At 46.1% G+C, this 18,258-nt stretch overlaps 1 protein-coding gene across 1 annotated transcript; it reads left to right on the top strand.

The window, feature by feature from the left end:
- The first annotated feature begins 7,600 nt into the window (after positions 1–7,600).
- Positions 7,601–11,023, top strand: LOC126534004 (uncharacterized). The gene is made up of 3 exons (XM_072289087.1): positions 7,601–8,010; positions 8,749–8,886; positions 10,450–11,023. Exons 1-3 carry the CDS (start codon positions 7,999–8,001, stop codon positions 10,804–10,806), a joined length of 507 nt encoding a protein of 168 aa, XP_072145188.1. The 5' UTR covers positions 7,601–7,998; the 3' UTR covers positions 10,807–11,023.
- Positions 11,024–18,258: the final 7,235 nt, after the last annotated feature.

The raw sequence follows: 18,258 nt of genomic DNA, 5'->3' as shown, positions 1-18,258 counted from the left end.
CATTCCTTCGTCATACACTCGTCATGCATTCGTTGTCGCACCGCTATAGTGTCACAGTTGTGGTCGTTCAGTAGCCGTCATTCCAGCTTGGTAATCTGATTCTCGCCGTGCTGTAATCGTCACGCCTTCTACACGATCCAGTGGTTCAAGTTGTCGAAATAGCTTGATCCACTAGCTATGTGTTTGGGGTCGTGGTGCCGTCGTGGTCGTAGCATCGTGGTATTTCTAGCTTTGTCATCCGACTCATCCCCTAAGTAACGTCGCATAAGACTTTGTGATGACCTAAGTAATATCATCCCTATGTCGTCATGCCGTCATCCTCATACCGCGTTTATCGTTCCATCAATGTCAACGTTTCGTCGTCATTCAATCGTAATTATGCCGGCCGGAATTATCATGCAATCATCTTCATACAGTCGCTGTCATGCCTTCATTGCCAGACCGTCGTCGTAATGCCGTTGTGGTCGGGCCATCGTTGTCACTCCAGCTTCGTCATTCGACTCTTGTCATTCCGTCGTCGTCACGTCATCGTAGTCCTGCACGTTTTGTGATACAGTCATACATTCGTCGTCATGCTTTTGTCTTCATGCCGCCGCCATGCCATTGTTGTCATACAGTTGTCATGCATTGGGGGGTTGTCATGCATTGTTATCATATATTCATGTACGACGACGATTCATTCATGCCATCGCGGTCGTTCTATCGTCATCACTGTAAGCTGTCCTCCCGCTTTCGTCATGCCATCGTCGTCGCGCTGTCGTTTCACCAGTGTCGTAACTTCGGTATTGTCATCCCAGTGACGTCACGCCGTCGTTGTCATACCACCTTGTCGATCCATCGACGTCCTTCCTTATTTGTCAATCTATCGTACTTACGCTGTAGTCATTTAATCGTGATTATGCCGCCATTGTCATTCCGTCTTCGTCACTGCATCTCCGTCGCACAGACGATTTAATGAATTCATTGTCGTATTCTCGTCGCTATGCCGCCTTAGTCGGGCCATCGTCTCCATTATCGCTTCTTCATCCAGTTGCCGTCATGCTGTCACGGTCGCACTATCAATCCGGTGATAGAGAAATGTGCGGAATATAACGAACCCTTATATATAGCTTTCATTGATTACGAGAAAGCGTTTGATTCAGTCGAAACCTAAGCAGTAATGCAGGCATTACGGAGTCAGGGTGTAGACGAGCCGTATGTAAAAATACTGAAACATATCTATAGCGGCTCCACAGCCACTGTAGCCCTCCATAAAGGAAGCAACAAAATCGCAATAAAGAAGCGAGATACGATCTCTCCAATGCTATTCACAGCGTGTTTACGGGTGGTATTAAGAGGCCTGGATTGGGAAGAATTGGGGATAAGAGTTAATGGAGAATGCCTTAATAACTCGCGATTCGTTGATGATTGCCTTAGTAACTCAGGGGACCCATTGTAATGCACGCTCACTGACCTGGACAGGCAAAGCAGAAGGGTGGATCTAAAAATTAATGCGCAGAAAACTAAAGTAATGTTTAACAGTCTCGGAAAAGAACAGCACTTTACAGTAGGTAGTGAGGGACTGGAAGTGGTAAGGGAATACATCTACTTAGGGCAGGTAGTGACCGCGGATACGGATCATGAGATTGAAATAATCAGAAGAATAAGAATGGGCTGGGCTGCGTTTGGCAGGCGTTCTCAGATCATGAACAGCAGGTTTCCATTATCCCCCAAGAGAAAAGTGTATAACAGCTGTGTCTTACGAGTACTCACCTACGGGGCAGAAACCTGGAGGCTTACGAAAAGGTTCTACTTCAATTGAGGACGACGCAAGGAGCTATGGAAAGAATCATCATGGCTGTAACGTTAAGGGGGGATAAGAAAAGAGCAGATTGGGTGAGGGAACAAACGCGAGTTCTTGACATCTTGGTTGAAATCAAGAAAAAGAAATGGGCATGGGCAGGGCATGTAATGAGGAGGGAAGATAACCGATGGTCATTAAGGGTTACGGACTGGATTCCAAGAGAAGAGCGTAGCAGGGGGCGGCAGAAAGTTAGGTGGATGGATGAGATTAAGACGTTTGCAGGGACAACATGGCGACAATTAGCACATGACCGAGGTAGTTGGAGAAGTATGGGAGAGGCCTTTGACCTGCAGTGGGCGTAGTCAGGCTGATGATGATGATGATGATGATGATGTCACGGTCACACCATCGTCGTGATCTCATTGTCCTTATATCGTCGTCGTCACTTTGTAATCGTTATACCAGCGCCATAATTTACCAATCGACATCTCATTGTCGTCATGGCGTCGTGGTAATACGCTTTTGCCGTCCATCAATATCGTTGCTTCTTCTTCATGCCATCGTCACTTTGTCGTTGTCATACAGTCGTCGTCGTGTCTTCATGTTCATGGGTGACCTTGGCAAGCGAGGGCAATAGAAAAGTCGTACGATATCGGAGTATGTGGCATATAGCTGAAGTAACGAAAGTCTCAGAAATGTCTCTACAAGTGCTAAATGAGCGTGGCTTCAGAAATATTGTATGTCGCTACATTGCTCGATTGCTGTTCGCATTACAGTCGACTGTCATCGTCAGATGAGTTCTGCCGTAATTTTTTTCCCTGTGGAGTCACAGTCATAGGTGTCACGTTAGCCACATATTATTTACTTTGCTTAGCTGTGAACTGAACTATTTCAGTATTAGCAGACTGACCGTGCTTGATAATGCTCGAACTCTGCCTTACGTATAATGGCAATGCATAGTGGTAATGCGCTTTATAAAAAACTCTTGAAAATGTAGATACAGCTGTGTACTGCGTGTTATCGGTTTGCGGACATTGTCAAAACAAACAAGTTCAATCTTGATAGAACTCGATAATGAATTGTTTCGTGCGAAAGCAATAACTGCTCAGAGTCATGTTTGATGTCATTAATGCCGTGCTCATGTGTACTACGGTTTGATACCAACAGTCTGTCATCCGCATATAGGAACGTGCGGCAGAGATTAGGACAGTTACTAAGGTCTGTGACATATATGTTAAAAGGAAGTGGCGCGAAAATTGAGCCTCGGAAAACTCCACATAGAGAACCGGTTGTTCTGCATTTTATTGAACCAAGAGAAACAAGCCGCGTATGGTTATAATATACAATTTCAACAGACTCTGAAAGTGTACTCGAAATCCGTAATTAAATAGCTTCTATGATATAAACCAGTCAACCGATACTAATGCCGTCAAAGCGTGCTAAAAACGGGCACAGAGCTTCATAATTTTCAGCGGATGAGTTCAATGAGTCTGATAAGTCCTCTAAAGCAAGCTGCTTACCTCAGCTTTTAGACACCATTGACATGCTTCGAACGCTTCTGTTTCAGTTAGTGGAAGGTTCAGGACTGGCCTTACAGCTGCTCTTCAATGAGGCCAAACATTCATCTTCTCGTTACAGAGCGTGAAACGAGACAAAGGGCGCCGAAAAAAGGGGGACGCATAATTTGTGTCTTCTTCTCGCCTGACGTATTTTTTCGGGGATGGGAGCAGTGTCAAGCTGCATAACAGCTGCTTCTTTTTACAGCGAAGCTGTGCATGGATAGGGTGCCGTGCATTTTTTGTTCTCCGTGAACAAAAACTATCATCATCAATGGCGCATACCCCCGTAAGCAAGAAAATATGCAATGGCTTATAGCCCCGTAAGGCAGACACTACAAGCACTCAGCAAAGTGAAGCGAACAATGCTTGAATTCTTTCTTATCACGCATACAACGTACAGGACAGCACGCCGAAAACTGTGAGTGAGTGAGTGAGTGAGTGAGTGAGTGAGTGAGTGAGTGAGTGAGTGAGTGAGTGAGTGAGTGAGTGAGTGAGTGAGTGAGTGAGTGAAGAAACTTTATCGCAGGTCCAGCGAGGACGCGAACTCGTGGCGGACCCGGCTAGTCCCACGTCGGGACCGGCAGGTCTAGCCAACCGGCCCGGTCGCCAAAGCAATGACTTATACCTCCGTAAGCCAGGGAAAAAATGCAATGACTCCTAATCCCGTAAGGTTCATGGCTGCTCACTTTGCGTGAATTAGCTGCGATAACATTATCCCTGTTGTCTTTGTCGGCGATTTCAATGTGGATGTGTCGGTACTGAAAACGGAGCGACTTACGCTTTCCCTGTTACAGACATATACCTTGCGATGCCACACCGATGCGGCCCAACGGACCACCCAGCGGCGTATGTGCACCGATCTTACATGATCAGTGAATGTGATTGCAGTTGCGAGTGAAATAATGACCACCGATCAAGACAATAAATTAGTGTGCGTACATTTCGTCACAATGACCACCCATCAAGGCAAATGAGTTCGTACCTTTGTTGAAAATTATGTGCCACCGGCGTGTCGTGTGCTAAAGAGCTTCGCTGGTCGACCGCCTTCACATAGTGGAATGGCTCATGATTTCTTTCATCTCCTCAGCCATGTGATGTCAAAGTGCTATTTATTGCAATGTACCTTCCATGTCTGAAATAACAAAGTAAACTAGCATCCGCTGAATTTAATGCACTCTACGAAGAAGTAGGTGTATTCTAGTGATACGCGCGAGCCAACAATATACCATATGTCTTTTCATCATTTAGAATATATAGATCATTTAAAAATTGTCCAAGCCAGATAGCGTAATTCTAGTCCGTGAACTGGGTTACTAAGAGCGGACATTACTTCGACGAGAAATGTGAACGCATAATCGACTAATCAGCAACTATTCCCTATTTATCTTTTGAGTTTTTACCTTACAGCACACATTGCAGTTTAGGAATTCTAGCCGATAAGTTCGCAAGACATAACCACATAGAAAAAATTTTGAGGATGACATCAGTTTCGAGGTATTCATTTCCAAAGTGTGCGACAAAATACATTGGCGTTTCAATTACTATTGTCTCCCAATGCCTAAAGCAGCGTTTTCATAAATAGTAAGTGGAACAGTGCTTTTTTTTACCACAAATTCGATACGGCATTTTTCAAAACCAGTTCCATGCTCAGAATTGGTTTCAAGTGGATATGCCTAGCAATCTCGCGAGCCACAATTTGTAAATCGCAATGTGTGCCGTCGCGTGATTAGTTATCAACTTAATTAGTGTATTTGCGGTTGATTAGTCGGCTACGCGGTTCGATTTCTCGTACAAGCAATGTCCGCCGCCTCAAATGATCCAATTGAAAGGCTGCAATCATGTTATCTGCCATAGGTTATTTCTAATAAATATGAATATTCTAAAGAAACACTCTGTGGGTTGATGTTTTACGCATGTACTTATTTTTCAGCACGCAGCACAGACGCGCGCCTACTGGCACTACTCATGCAGTATGCATACTCGGGATTGAAAATTCTGCGGCTTTACGTGGTAGAACCACGATCTGACTATGAGGCACGCCGTAGTGAGAGAATCCTGATTAGTACGGACCAGCTGGAATCCATTAGCGTGCACCCAACGCACGGCACATAGGAGTTTTTTTTTTTTTTTTGCATTTCGCCCCCATTAAAATTCAGTCGCCGTGCCCGGGATTTGATCCCCTGATCCCGTGCTTGGCCGCGCAACACTCAAGCCACTAGGCCACGATGGCGGGTATACGTGGGATTTGTTGGCCCGCTTGCTGGTACTCGCAATCAGCGTACATAAAAAAAAACTTAGTATATAGCTACAAATATATCCGCCGAATTATTGACCGACCCAGCAGCAGAAACAGCCTCGTCAAATACGAGAGGATATTAGCACGAAAAAAAAACATAGCTTCAATCACGAAACGGGAAACGGAAGTCGATAAAAGAAAAGACAACTTGCCGCAGGTCATACGTAGCAGGATCCAACTCTTCTGCATTATTCGTGCGGTGCTTTACCATTAGGCTACTGGCGGCGGCTGCACACTTGTCAACGTGCTTGGATATTTCTCTGCGTGTATATACAAGATTATCCCAGGGAATGTCAGCCACAGCCACGGACAGTCGTGATGACGGATGTGTAAAATCATTTCAACAGCGGGCGTCGCGTAGAGCGCGAACATAGGAGCACACAACTAAGCATGCAAATGAGGGCCGCTTGTTGCTACTTAATTTGCTGATTCATAAATGCTGTGGAAGACAGCCTGAAGTGAAACAGCTAACTCTGGAAACAGGACGCACAGTTCACCAAGCGCGAAATGACCACTGTGTGTCTCGGCATTTTCGTAGTGCATTCACGTTTGGCACGACGCAACTACACCACCGACCAAGTAAATTCCCATTAATCCTTTCGGAAATATAAAGAAATAAACATGTGAGCAAAATGAACACCGCAAAGGAGAAGTGTTTACACAAAGTGTTTACAGCTATGTACTAAGAAACCCCGAAACAATTGCAAGCATAAATGAGTAACTGAGCAAGATAAGCATTCTTGTGTTCTATAAACAAGGATCCCCTTCGACAGCGTCAAACCAAAATAGCATGAACAATTTTCCGAGTCATGTTTGCGTACACAAAAGAGACCTACGTCGTCACAACACGTCGTCATATTAACAATGAGCGCAAGCAAGGTACAGCAACATTGTGGAGCGTTGCGAGTTCCACCTATTGAATTTCATAGCCGTCATTCCAAGGACACCGATTGAAATAGTAAAACAACAGTGTTTCACACAAGTACGTATTTTCGTGCGCTGTATTTTTCAAATCGACATGCTACAATTATGCAATCGGGAACGTGACACTAGAGAATAAGCGAGTATCGTTAGAGAGTGGGCATGTCATTACAATGGCGCCCTTAGATTACCATCACATGCTTTATCAGGCAGCAGATTCGGCCGGTTGGCAGCGCTAACTCAAAACGCAAATCAAAACGATTTTAGGTCACTCGCTTTATCAAGTTGTTAGTGTACAGTTACACAAAGGGTAAACCAAATTATGCACTGTCTACTTACTCAACAGCCTGTTCTTTTGGCAACAATAGCACTCACTCTACTAGGTGTCCTATCTGGACTTTTCACTGATTATTTATCTCTTACAAAATAGTTCATTTAACGCTGAGGTGTGTATGAAAAGCCGGAATAAATGCAGATATTCTTAAGTTTTTTGCACGCATAGAAATTGAAATTGTCCTTGTTGCTGTTTCGGCAGTGCTATTGTGTCGTGCCACGTCACCATGTCAGTCCCACTCTATTACAGTGGGACACTGTTGTGCGATCTGAAGCACACCGCCTTAGAGAACGCACAAGAACAGCCCAGCTTGAACAGATTTAAGGCATCAAGGATATTTTGGAGCGATCTCGTGCCTAAAATATTTATTTTTCAAAAGATTATTCTATTACTCGTGTTCACTTTCCAAAACTTCGGCGTTTTCAACAAGTGGCACGTGAGTAAAAGCCTTAAAACTGTATTAATGTTCTGTAATGCCGTATGTATTCTTCGTATGATAACATGCTCTCATTTTCTGCTTGGTCCTGTGCGTGTGGGCAGTACTGAATGCATGAATAAAAAATCTACCGATGGTCGAACTGGTTTCACTCGCCTCGTTTTTGACACTTCGTTTTCACGCGGAAGTTTGACCTCTGTGTAAAGAGCGTGCAGCTAGCGGCTTGGTATTCTGCCTCACTCGAGCCCGGAAGAGCAAGAACGAAGAAAATTACTCTAACGCAACGCACTTCCGAGGTGGCACTGAGACGTGCAAAGAGAAATTCTCAACTCCGAGCTTTGCAAAGAGACGTGAACTGCGAAAGCATCAACAAGAAAGGCGTGACAATGCCCCCCTTATTGCGAAGACGTTCTCGCCTGGTTCTGAGAAGGATAAATAAAATTTTGTGCCATCTTCCTAGTTCTGGGACGACGTCGGAGGAGGAAGGCGAACGTGTAGGCGAGAAGGTGTTACGGAAGAGAGTGTGCCGGGGATGGTATAAAAACGTTCGGTACGTCCGTCGAGCAGTCACAACGCATCTAGTCTGCTTCTATCCAACGAAGCCCAAGCACATAAGCCCTTAGAAACTTATAACACAGTGTACCCACTTAAAGGTAGCCAAAGGAAAATATGATTGCCAAGGTAAGTGTTTTTATTCGTTACATGGGTATATTCATACTGTGCAATATAGCGCTCATCCGAGGGTCGAGGGTCTCAATATGAACGTTTTTCTTGACATGTGAGACGATACACGTTAGCTCTGTCGACAACATGTGCATTGCTTAAGTATATCATGCATTTCGACATCCATATCAGTATTGTAAAGACATCATAGGCATTGAGTGTGTGTACTTAGGAGGATTAGCGCAACGCCTACCTAGTTAGCGTAGAGTAAAATACTGTGTAAATACAGAGACTGCGTCACTGTCGCAGCACGTGCGTAGGGCGCTGCATACTGGACTGCCACAATGTGCAGTCTATACAATGTAACATACTGAGTTAACATTGCCATTTCGTTCTTGAAGCCTATAGCAGAACCCAGAAGAGCTGTTCGTGCCAAAACTATATATGCATGATTAGAGAGTGCAAGATCATGGGAATTCATATGCAGGCCGCCGCGTAGCACCTGATGATAACGACGAGCCTTGAACGTGGCCCGTACCCATAGTGGGGGTTAGGTCAAGAATCGCGAGGCATCAAAAAACGCACTGATCAGCCAAACTCGCTGATCTACTTTAACGCCGTCTTCATTTCTTTACATAAACTCTGGCTAGGAGCTTATATTCAACTTCATCTTTGTTTACAAGGGAGTTATCGCGAAAGCGTTATAATCAAGTTCAATGCGTTGTTAATCATCTACAATGTTTTGCCATTCTTCAGGTTCTCGCCGCTTTCGTCTTCACTGTCGCCACCGCCGTGGGACAGCTCGGCCCTCAAGGCCAGTTCATTCTCAGGCGTCCTGGGACCGTCGTGGCAGCCGGTGCCGGCCCTGGCGCCTCCTCGCCCGAGCCCGTCTACGTACGTTTGCGCCAACCGCCCTCTTTTACAAATAGCAGGTTCCCAGATTTCTCCACGGGCGTGACTGAGTAGCATCATTGCAGTAGTGATAGCGGGCACTCTTCGTGGCAGTAGTACGCTGTCTGCAGGGCGTTATCTTAATCTTTTGTTTAGAACTCCACCTTCTTCGAATCGGGGCTTTATTTGGCTCTGCCTCACACTTTGGGGTACTGGCGGCTGTGTTGCTGAGTAGACAACTTGGGGCACTGGGTATGTGCCATTGCTTGTGGTGGCACAGCCAGAAATGTTTTTCTACGATAGGGGTGAGGGGAGGAGGAGGGACGCACATATCTTATCGGGAACGTGGACGGGGAGATAGGGGGGAGGGGCTTGGCAGGTCGCATACCAACAAAGAAATCCCAGGGGTGAAGGGGGCACGTGCATAGTGTGTCACCCATGGCTACGCAACTGGTAGGCTGTGTGTCCATCCTTGGAGGGGGGGGGGGGGGGAGTTCTAAGTGACCTTGCATGTGTGCCTTGCTTCTGTGTGCGCACACCACTCTTCAACATTCTCCCCACCACAAGCACGCTCTCATCGCTTTCGTCGTCGTCACAGGGACATAACAGCTACAGGTGACCAAACTTCTCGTGTCGTACGCTACTGCTGCTACCTTACTAAGTCAAACAAGCTTCGTGTCATTTAGATCACAACATTGCCTGGGATCAGAGTAATCTTTAGCGCCCAAGAAAAATGCACTCAAAGGGCGTTGTAATGCTGTCAGCGTTCAATTACTGTGCCACTGACATTTACGGAATTGCAGAGTAAGATATTCTCGCGGTAAGATGCTCGCTTTCTGTCAGTGGAAGAAATGTTGCTTCTTTGAGGAGTGAAAATTACTTTTCAAGAAAGTAATCAGGCTGTAAAATGTGTGCATACATATGTATTAACTTGTAGGCTGCTTACCCGTTTTCTAGTGATCAAACGCTTGAAACACTAAACAGCTTCTACTCGGAAGTATTTACTATACTAGCGCTTACATTTGACAAGTCCTGAAATTTGAAGCTTATTTACAGTTCAGACAATGCATGAGCACGATTGTCCTGTAGCTGGAGCGAACTGGGAAGTATCGCGTACTTGACCGGTCTCGGCATAGCAAAATCCGTTACGTCCTTAGTGATGCTGCTTGTGATGATTAACATCGTAATCCTAAAGGGGTAAGATCGACGGCGAAAAAATGAAGCTTTATTGCTGACTTTCTTGCGGCAGGTAATCGTAATAGTAGCCGCGAAAGAAATACAAGATAACAGCTTCAAATAAAAGTGAACAGATATCGCTAGCAATGTCTCGTTTGTGAGGATTTGGTGCGTACAACGTGGTCAGAATAAAGGGCAGTTTTCAACATAGGGCTTTTCTCATCACTGGTGTGGCCTGCGCTCTCTGTAATGAACGTGAAACTTCTTTCACCGCCTTAAGGCTAAGGTTGTAAAAATTTTTTGACACTGTTGCGCCACGAGCCCATCTTCTACTCTAAAATATACAGAGCCCTTCGCGCATTTAGTCCCGCCTTTTATTTAAAACCACAGCCGCCGCAGCCGTACAGTTTCGGCTACGACAACGTGGACGAGTACGGCACGCAGTCCTTCCACAAGGAGGAGAGCGACGCCAACAACGTGAAGACCGGATCCTACGGCTACCGGGACGTGAACGGCACCTACCGGAAGGTGACCTACGTGGCCGACGCCGACGGCTTCCGGGCCACCGTCGACATGAACGAGCCGGGAACCGTTACCGGCCACACCGCTGACGCCGTCTTCAGCTCCAAGCAGGGCCCCGTCCTGGGTGCAGCCAAGGCGGCCTCAGCTCCCGCCGCTGTCTACGCTGCGTCGGACCGGGCTCCGTTGTCTCGGGGACAGCCAACGCGCGTATTTTTTACAAATTGATGCAGAAGCAATGTTCGTCATCTTGTTTGTGGAAAGTAAACGATGATTGTCCAAAGAAAGCACCACGCCTGTTCTGGTCATTTGCACCTGCTTAAAAGAAGGTGTCTGGTGTAATTACCGGAAGTTGCCCTTCGTTACTGGCTCGTACGCATCAACTGGATTGTGCCACGAGACGGCGAGGGGTGATAAATGAATAGATTCGAAAAAAAAAAAAGAATCCTTTAAGGATTGCTAAACATGTTGCTTCTGTAGGAAAGTACAGGTAAGACGACAGAGCAGCGCCATCCCTTTAAAGATACTCTGTTCTACCTCCCCACCTCTCTATTTGAGCTACATAGTGCGGTTCACTGCTGCGTAAAGCAGTGTTGCTATCGTATCATGTTTTGGACGATGTCGCCTGGTCGTGGTCCAGAACACTCCATTTTTAGCGAAAAATCAAGGATAGATGACGATGATAAATTGCTTAAATTTTCTTTATGTTTTAATTAGAGGTGGGTGAATCTCAACTTTATTTGAATACGGATCGAATAGGAATAGTGACTATCGAATATCGAATTAGATATAGGATAACCAAACGCAGGCGCAATCCATTAGGTAGGACTGACTAGTGCAGAAATAAAAACAAGAAATAACACAGCTAGCAATCAGAGACAAAATATCAGTTTTAATCACGAGGTCAGACATAGTCGTAAAAAACTGCAGAAATAGCATCTCAACATTTTCAGAGCCTACTTGCAAACACTATTTGCCAGACTTACTGCCCGTTTATAAAGAGCTTTCCAAGAACGCTAAATAAATGGCCGTAGAAAAGAAGTCACAAGTTTTTTTAAAAAAAGCTGTTCAATGTTCCGTTGCAAGGAGGATATCTTTGTGTGCAGCGGAAAAGATATAGCTGCTACTTGATCGTACATTGCCAAAAAAAAAACACTAAATCAATGGTCAATCTAAATCAATGGTAAAAAAAAAATCAACGGTGGTCAATTTGGCCGCGAAATCAAAAAAAAAATATTCACCATTCAAGCACTCCATACAGGTGGTTAACTAGTGAAGTTGAAACGTGCGGCCCCGGTGTTTCTGACGGGTTCATTAAACGGTTCATTAAACGACGGCTTGGTAGGCCGCCGGATCCTCGGAACGCAGTTGATGCTTGCGCTCGGCTGCACGAGCCTGTTCTTTTGCCCGGGCTACAGCATCGGCATGGCGTAGACGAGCTCATTCCCGGTTGTGCTCGCGGCGTGGCTGATCGAAGGCTGCCTGCTCCTCAGATGTACGTAGGACGCGTGGCCTAACCATTTCGGAGCCGGAGAGAAACGGCAGCGCGCGCGCTCGGCTGCAACGGAGAGCGACGACTTCACTACTGGCGTAGCCAATCGCGCGCCTCTTTTTCTCTTCTTTCTTCCGCGAATGCGCATGGGGTTGCGCCGGATAAGTTCGCCCGTAGCTTGGTTGCGCGCGAGCGCGCGTGCTTTTGCATCGATGGTTGAACGTCCGGCCGCCGACCACGAATGCAAGCGAAAGATCCAAGCAAAGCTATGAGCTTTAAGAGGAAGCTTTAGCTCAGACCCGATGCCCCCTATTCAAGTACAAGTAAAAAGCAGAAATTCTCTTCTTAGATGATCCCTGGGCCAATTTTAATGATATTTGTTGAGATTGAGAGAGCAAATTAAACGCGCTTTGTTCGCTGCTGCTGCCGCTCTCGCTCACACCGGCGTTTTGACAGTGAGTCTCTGCATTCATCGAATGTGATGTCTTCATGTTTGTTTGGGCGCGCTGAGACCATCCGTGTTAGTTAATGTAGTAAGCGAATGTTTTTAAGTTTATACGACCGATAAAGCTACTAGCCTTACTTCGTATTGCTGTATACTAATTTGCTATCGCAGTCGATGCTTCGCCTTTCGGGCGACACTGCGACTTTTTTCACCTACAAACCTTCTTGAACAGCCTTGTGCCTGCACCTGTGCATCTGCTACATGGTGTTTTACCTGGTCTAATAATATACAGCTGCAATGCAAAATGTGAACGTATTGACGCGAGGTGGTGCTCATGTCACATCGCGTGTCTACTCGTGAGTTAGGACGCGTTTATAGGGGATTTCTTTCACTGCAGGCTAGCAAGCGATGGCGTGGCTCAATCCAATAAAACATTAACCCGTTGTGCATAGTCATAGAATGAGGGGCACAATGACAGTGAGCACGCTACTGTAATAAATACCACGAAAGAAAGAACAATGACGTGGTTCAGTAGCTGACTCCCACACAACGGGTCTGGGTGCGATCCCGGCGGCAACTACGCTTTTTCTTTTCTTTCTCATTTCCGGCGATAGTTACTACGGACACCGGCGGCGGCGGCGGACGCCATCGCCAACCGATTATTTCAATGAACCCACAACAGCATACCCTGTAAAAAAAGGACATCGAAAGACCGGTGTTTTGTAGTATTATGCGTGTCATCGCGGTGGCAAGACAGCAATGTAGGATTTCATCGTTTAGAGAAAGGAGCAAACGACGCGCATAGGAGAGCGACTTCCCGGTACTTCTTTCTTACCGGCGAGTAGGCCGATACTTTCTTTTCATTTATTTTAAATACCTTGCTGACGTTTGAAATCGCGGCGTAGACTTCGTTTAGGCAGGCGCTTTGATAAATTATGCTGACGCACGCTTAAGCTTCATTTGCTTTTCTTTGTTTATAGTTTTCTGCCCTAGCATTAATGTTACTAATACTTTAAGCAGCGGCAATATTCTCGCTAATGCACTTTTGTCTGCAGGCACGGTAGCAGAAATGATAACTACATCGGAAGGTATACCGTTGATCATGACACATGTCATGTTGCGAGGCGACACATCGTTTTCATAGCATGCTTTAGTTCGGCGGTGCAACCAGGAGATGCCCTTTTTTCCTTGAACACGGTGAGATGTCTGTTTATTTGTGACCTTTAGAAGCAAGTGCAAACAGCGTACGTTCCAGCTTTGGAGCGTTGGACCTGCGCACAACACCGCTAGTTTGATTTCTGACAGTGTACGCACAGCTAAATGCTAAATTCCACAACAACTGGTTCAATTAATTTAGGATCCGTGCATCTACACTAACACAACTGACTTTGTCGAAGGAAAACCCTCGCTAAATTTTGGAAACCTTTTGGAAGAAACTCAACTTGGTCCGATTGGTTGTTATTCACTTCTCACGTTTCACCGAGTTGGAGAATTTTTTTTACGGGCGGGAGGTGTCTGCTGTGTTGCCCAGCCTGGACAAGGCCCTACAACACTGCGAACTGCATGCACGAACTAGCGCCATTCATCGCACATGTACATACCTCATGCCACGGATCAGCTTACTATGAAGAGAAGGGTGCACCCCGAGAGACACACTGACCACGTAACTTAAGTCTTTACCCTTGTGTTGTCTGGGCACAATATCTATATATATTGCTTCTGAAAGCACAACGTACGTTGCTGCCTATATATCGTGGGAGGCTACGTGATATACCGCAAAACGAGGCACAGTGCGGTGTTGCCTATGAAGGTCGAACACGGCCAAGTTTCGTACTGGAAGCAGTTGAGCGAGGCCGCGAACAAGTGCTTGCAACCATTCTGAGGCCGCTAGGCACAAACACTTACCCTTTTTAATCTACGGTTAGCTTGAAAGGCTGATTGTCTTTAAACACAATGTCATGTGGCTCACTGGGCAGGCCGGATGCTTGCACGCACAGCGCAACTATTTCTGCAATACTGTAGCTAAAACCCTCGAAACTGATTACGGTGATCGGCAGCAAGGACTCCTTGCGCATTCACGAACCACCTTGATTCGACACCATAAAAGGAAGGAAAAAGTGGAGAAGGAAATACAGGGAGGTTAATCAATTTATCTCAACCGGTTTGCTGCCCTACACATGGGAGCGGGATGGGGGAGGGAGGTGAAAGATGGGGAGGAGAGAGAGAGCACATAGCACAGCACACACATCGTCGGTTACAGTCTGTCACTCTTGCGTGGTACGTGACATCACTGTCATAGCCGCTTGTCCAAGCCCGTATCCTTCAAAAACCGAAGTAGTCCCTTCGTCGCCTTCAGCTGCGATGTCTTCTATCGGCGACATGTGAAAATTGTTTCAACTCACAATGGTCTATTGTCAAGGTGAGCTAGAACGGACGCCAGGGACTGTCTCTGAACATTATATTCAGGACAGTCGCACAGAATGGGTTATAGCGTCTCTTCGCAAAGACAGGAATTGCAGAGAGCGTTGTCGGCCATTCCAATGCGAAATGAGTAAGATTTCGTGAATGCCGCCCCTAGCCATAAGCGATAAAGCAGAGTGGCCTCTCTTCGGCGTAGTCCAGTTGGCATATAGAGAAGCATCAAAGAGGGCAGGTGGTATTGACGATTGCTGCGGTTGGTCTGTCTACTTGGTGTGCACCATAGAGAGACCGTGATCTCCTGTGCAAGCACTCGAAGTATGCTGCCGACATAAAAAAAACACCATAAAAGAGAAACGTAAGCAATAGCACTAGGCAAAAGAGCCGCCGTAAACTTGGGTGTCACAGCCATCTTTATATGGACAATGTTGCAAGCACAAGTATAATGGATTCTAGAGTGGCCAGTTGTTTTAACGCAAATAATTGCTGCTGAAAGCGCTTATTTTACGTGGAAATACAGCAAACTAATCTGAACATGTGGAATTTTGTTTAAATTCAATACTCAGTAAAGATCCAAATGAGCCTAGTTGGTACGACATCATTCAATTTTCTGCGCTGCTTTTTTCACTAATGAAAACAACAAAAACAAATAAAACACAGATAATTGTTCGCCCTTGTCCTTCTATTTGCTGTCATCGCGCGGTAACCAGCTCAGGAAATTGAATGCACAACACGTTTACTTTAACATTTCCTAAGGCCGCACTAAACAGCCACAAGCTCAAGAACCTGACCTGTTGTTGTTGCTGCCACAAAACCTGAGCTGGATGCCTCGCCGCCAGCCGAGCTCATCGTTTCGTCTTCTTCAGCACCCTTGGAATAACAATTCCAGAATGTTCCTCTTTACAAATTATACGATCAATCGATCAATACATCAACCAGTCAATATGAACTTGAAGCATACTTCACTTTGTGCGACATTCTTCTTACCCTCCCCCCACTGTTCTTTTTTTTGGGGGGAGGGGGGTTGCTTAATCTCGAGGCAACATTCCTCGAAACAGCGACACTGGGAACGTCAGTTTTTTTTTCAACAGTCGTTTTCATTTTCTTTTTCTTGCTGTAGCACTGTGCTACGAAACGAAAAAAAAAAGAAAGCTAGTAAGAACCCGTAGGATGCAAGTAAAAGCTACGTTCACCCCTCTTTTCGAAAACAAGGCATTAAGCCGGGATCGGGGCTCGGTTCGCGCCTGACCCATCAGCGGTATATTGGCGCGCCTCCCCTGCTCTATCGAGTCCCTGCCAGCGACACCTGCTCGCCAAGGCGGCGCCCACGAAGGCCGCGGGAGGTGGCTTTGGGACAAGGGCACCTCGCGATGGCCGCTGCGGCGACGAAAGACGCTGGGGTCACTGCGCAGTTTCGTGCCAGTTTAACTCGTCATGTGGGAAAGTTCAATGCGAAATCGGGTGGCCTTAAGCTCCTCCTGCTTTAAATGTAGACTGCCATTCTGACGTATGCCCGTATAAGTTTAAGTTTCGGTAGGAGCAACAGTCTGTGAAAAATTAGGTGGTTTCTTGTAAGTCCAAGGGTAAAATGAAGAAAGAAAGAGAAGGAGCAGTCACCTAACACGACACGCTAATTTGATTAAACCGAACCCTTAATTACGCAGCCGCCACTGTTGCCAGCTGCTACTCGGTGCATCGAAAGTCCTGGATCGGTGGACTTGACGGACGCCGACTCTGGTATAGCGACATAAGAAGCAAACTTATGCTTCTGCGAAGGCAAACAACTATGCCAGCGTCGACGATGATGTGGAAAGCTGCAGGGCTGATTTCGCAGAAATAATTGAGGAATCCCTCGAAGTGCCTCTGCTGGCTGATAATTATGGCGACGACCCCACTGAGCGATCTTCCCACATGAAGCGGCTGATAATGCTCTGAATCGGTTGAATTGATGTTTTTTGTCGAATGGATGGCACTGAATACCGTTTGAGCAAGTTAGATCAAATTGTAGTTATTGTGGTAGCACGCTAGTCTGTACAGCGCCGACAAGAGACAATTTTTCTATAGCTTAAGATTGCATAAATTACTCAGTAATACTTTGTACTATTCAAATCTAATAAAGCCCACTTTTCCAACTGCGTCCTGGATTTAATGCTTGTTTGATTTATAGTTTTGCATCTTGGGTAGTTCGTTGCACAAGAAATATCAGAGTTTTAGCTGTTGACATCACTTGTGTTAAGACGTCCTTCTGATAAGACAAGCAAATTTTCACGGTCGCTCCGAGTTCGTCGTAACGGGAGTACATTGTAGTTTGAATTTTTAACTTTCAAGGTATTTTTCGTACACAACATGTTGTTGCTCAAAATGTCGCCGCCTGTAGGCGTGAGCTTTTGTAACCCTCTGTGAACTTAAATATGAAATGTCACCGGCAAAGATTCAGGCACAAAATTCAGCGACGATTACGATACTCCGTAATGCGAAATTTTAGAGCAGCTGTGTAAGTGTTTTCACATCGCGATATACTGGCTGGAGCGGCCAATCTCCCTCGTCGCGGGATCGAATCACGGCCTCGGTGGCTACATTTCTATGGGGGCGAAATGCGAAAACACCCGTGTACTTAGATTTACGTGCACGTTAAAGAACCCCAGGTGGTCAAAATATCTGGAGTCCTCCACTACGGCGTGCCTCATAATCAGAAAGTGGTTTTGGCACGTAAACTCCCATAATGTAATTTTCAACCTCCCTCGTGTGGCGCGTTGCCAGCGGAGCTAAGTGTGGCGCGACTGCCTCGCTAATCTGGAAATCACGAGAGGAAGCGCGTGGGTGACGCGTGGATGACGCGTGGGCGCGATTCACAGGAGCCGCCACAGACAACCGCCACTCATGCAGCGCTTTGTTTCCATACGTACTGGTTTGCGCATTACAAAGAATAAAGTTGCAATTTCCTTGTCGGTACCTACATCTCCCCATCTAGTCGATTCGACGGCGACCGACGAGATTTCGCGATGGCGACTCCTGGACCCTGAATTATGACCGGTAGCAATAATGTTCGTCATTTGGTTTGGGGAAGCTCCAGAATAGATTCCAGGGCCGGAAGCTTGTGCAATTTGCTTTCGGCCGCGAACTTAGCATTATGAACCATGGCAGTCCTATGTACTTGCGTGGCTCGACTTATAGCAGTTGCTTAGATTTGACTTTGGAGTCACGGCGTCTTGTTCAAAATGTTCGATGGTTCTTTGTTGTCGATACTCATGGCAGTGACCATATTCCCACCTTCGTAAGAATGATGGCTTTTCGACACCCCCAGCTTTTTAATTTCTCGACTAGT

This window comes from Dermacentor andersoni, chromosome 7, assembly GCF_023375885.2.
Source record: "Dermacentor andersoni chromosome 7, qqDerAnde1_hic_scaffold, whole genome shotgun sequence".
Lineage (NCBI taxonomy): Eukaryota > Metazoa > Arthropoda > Arachnida > Ixodida > Ixodidae > Dermacentor > Dermacentor andersoni.
The sequence above is the reverse complement of the archived record's forward strand: the minus strand, read 5'-3'. Positions and strand labels throughout refer to the sequence as shown.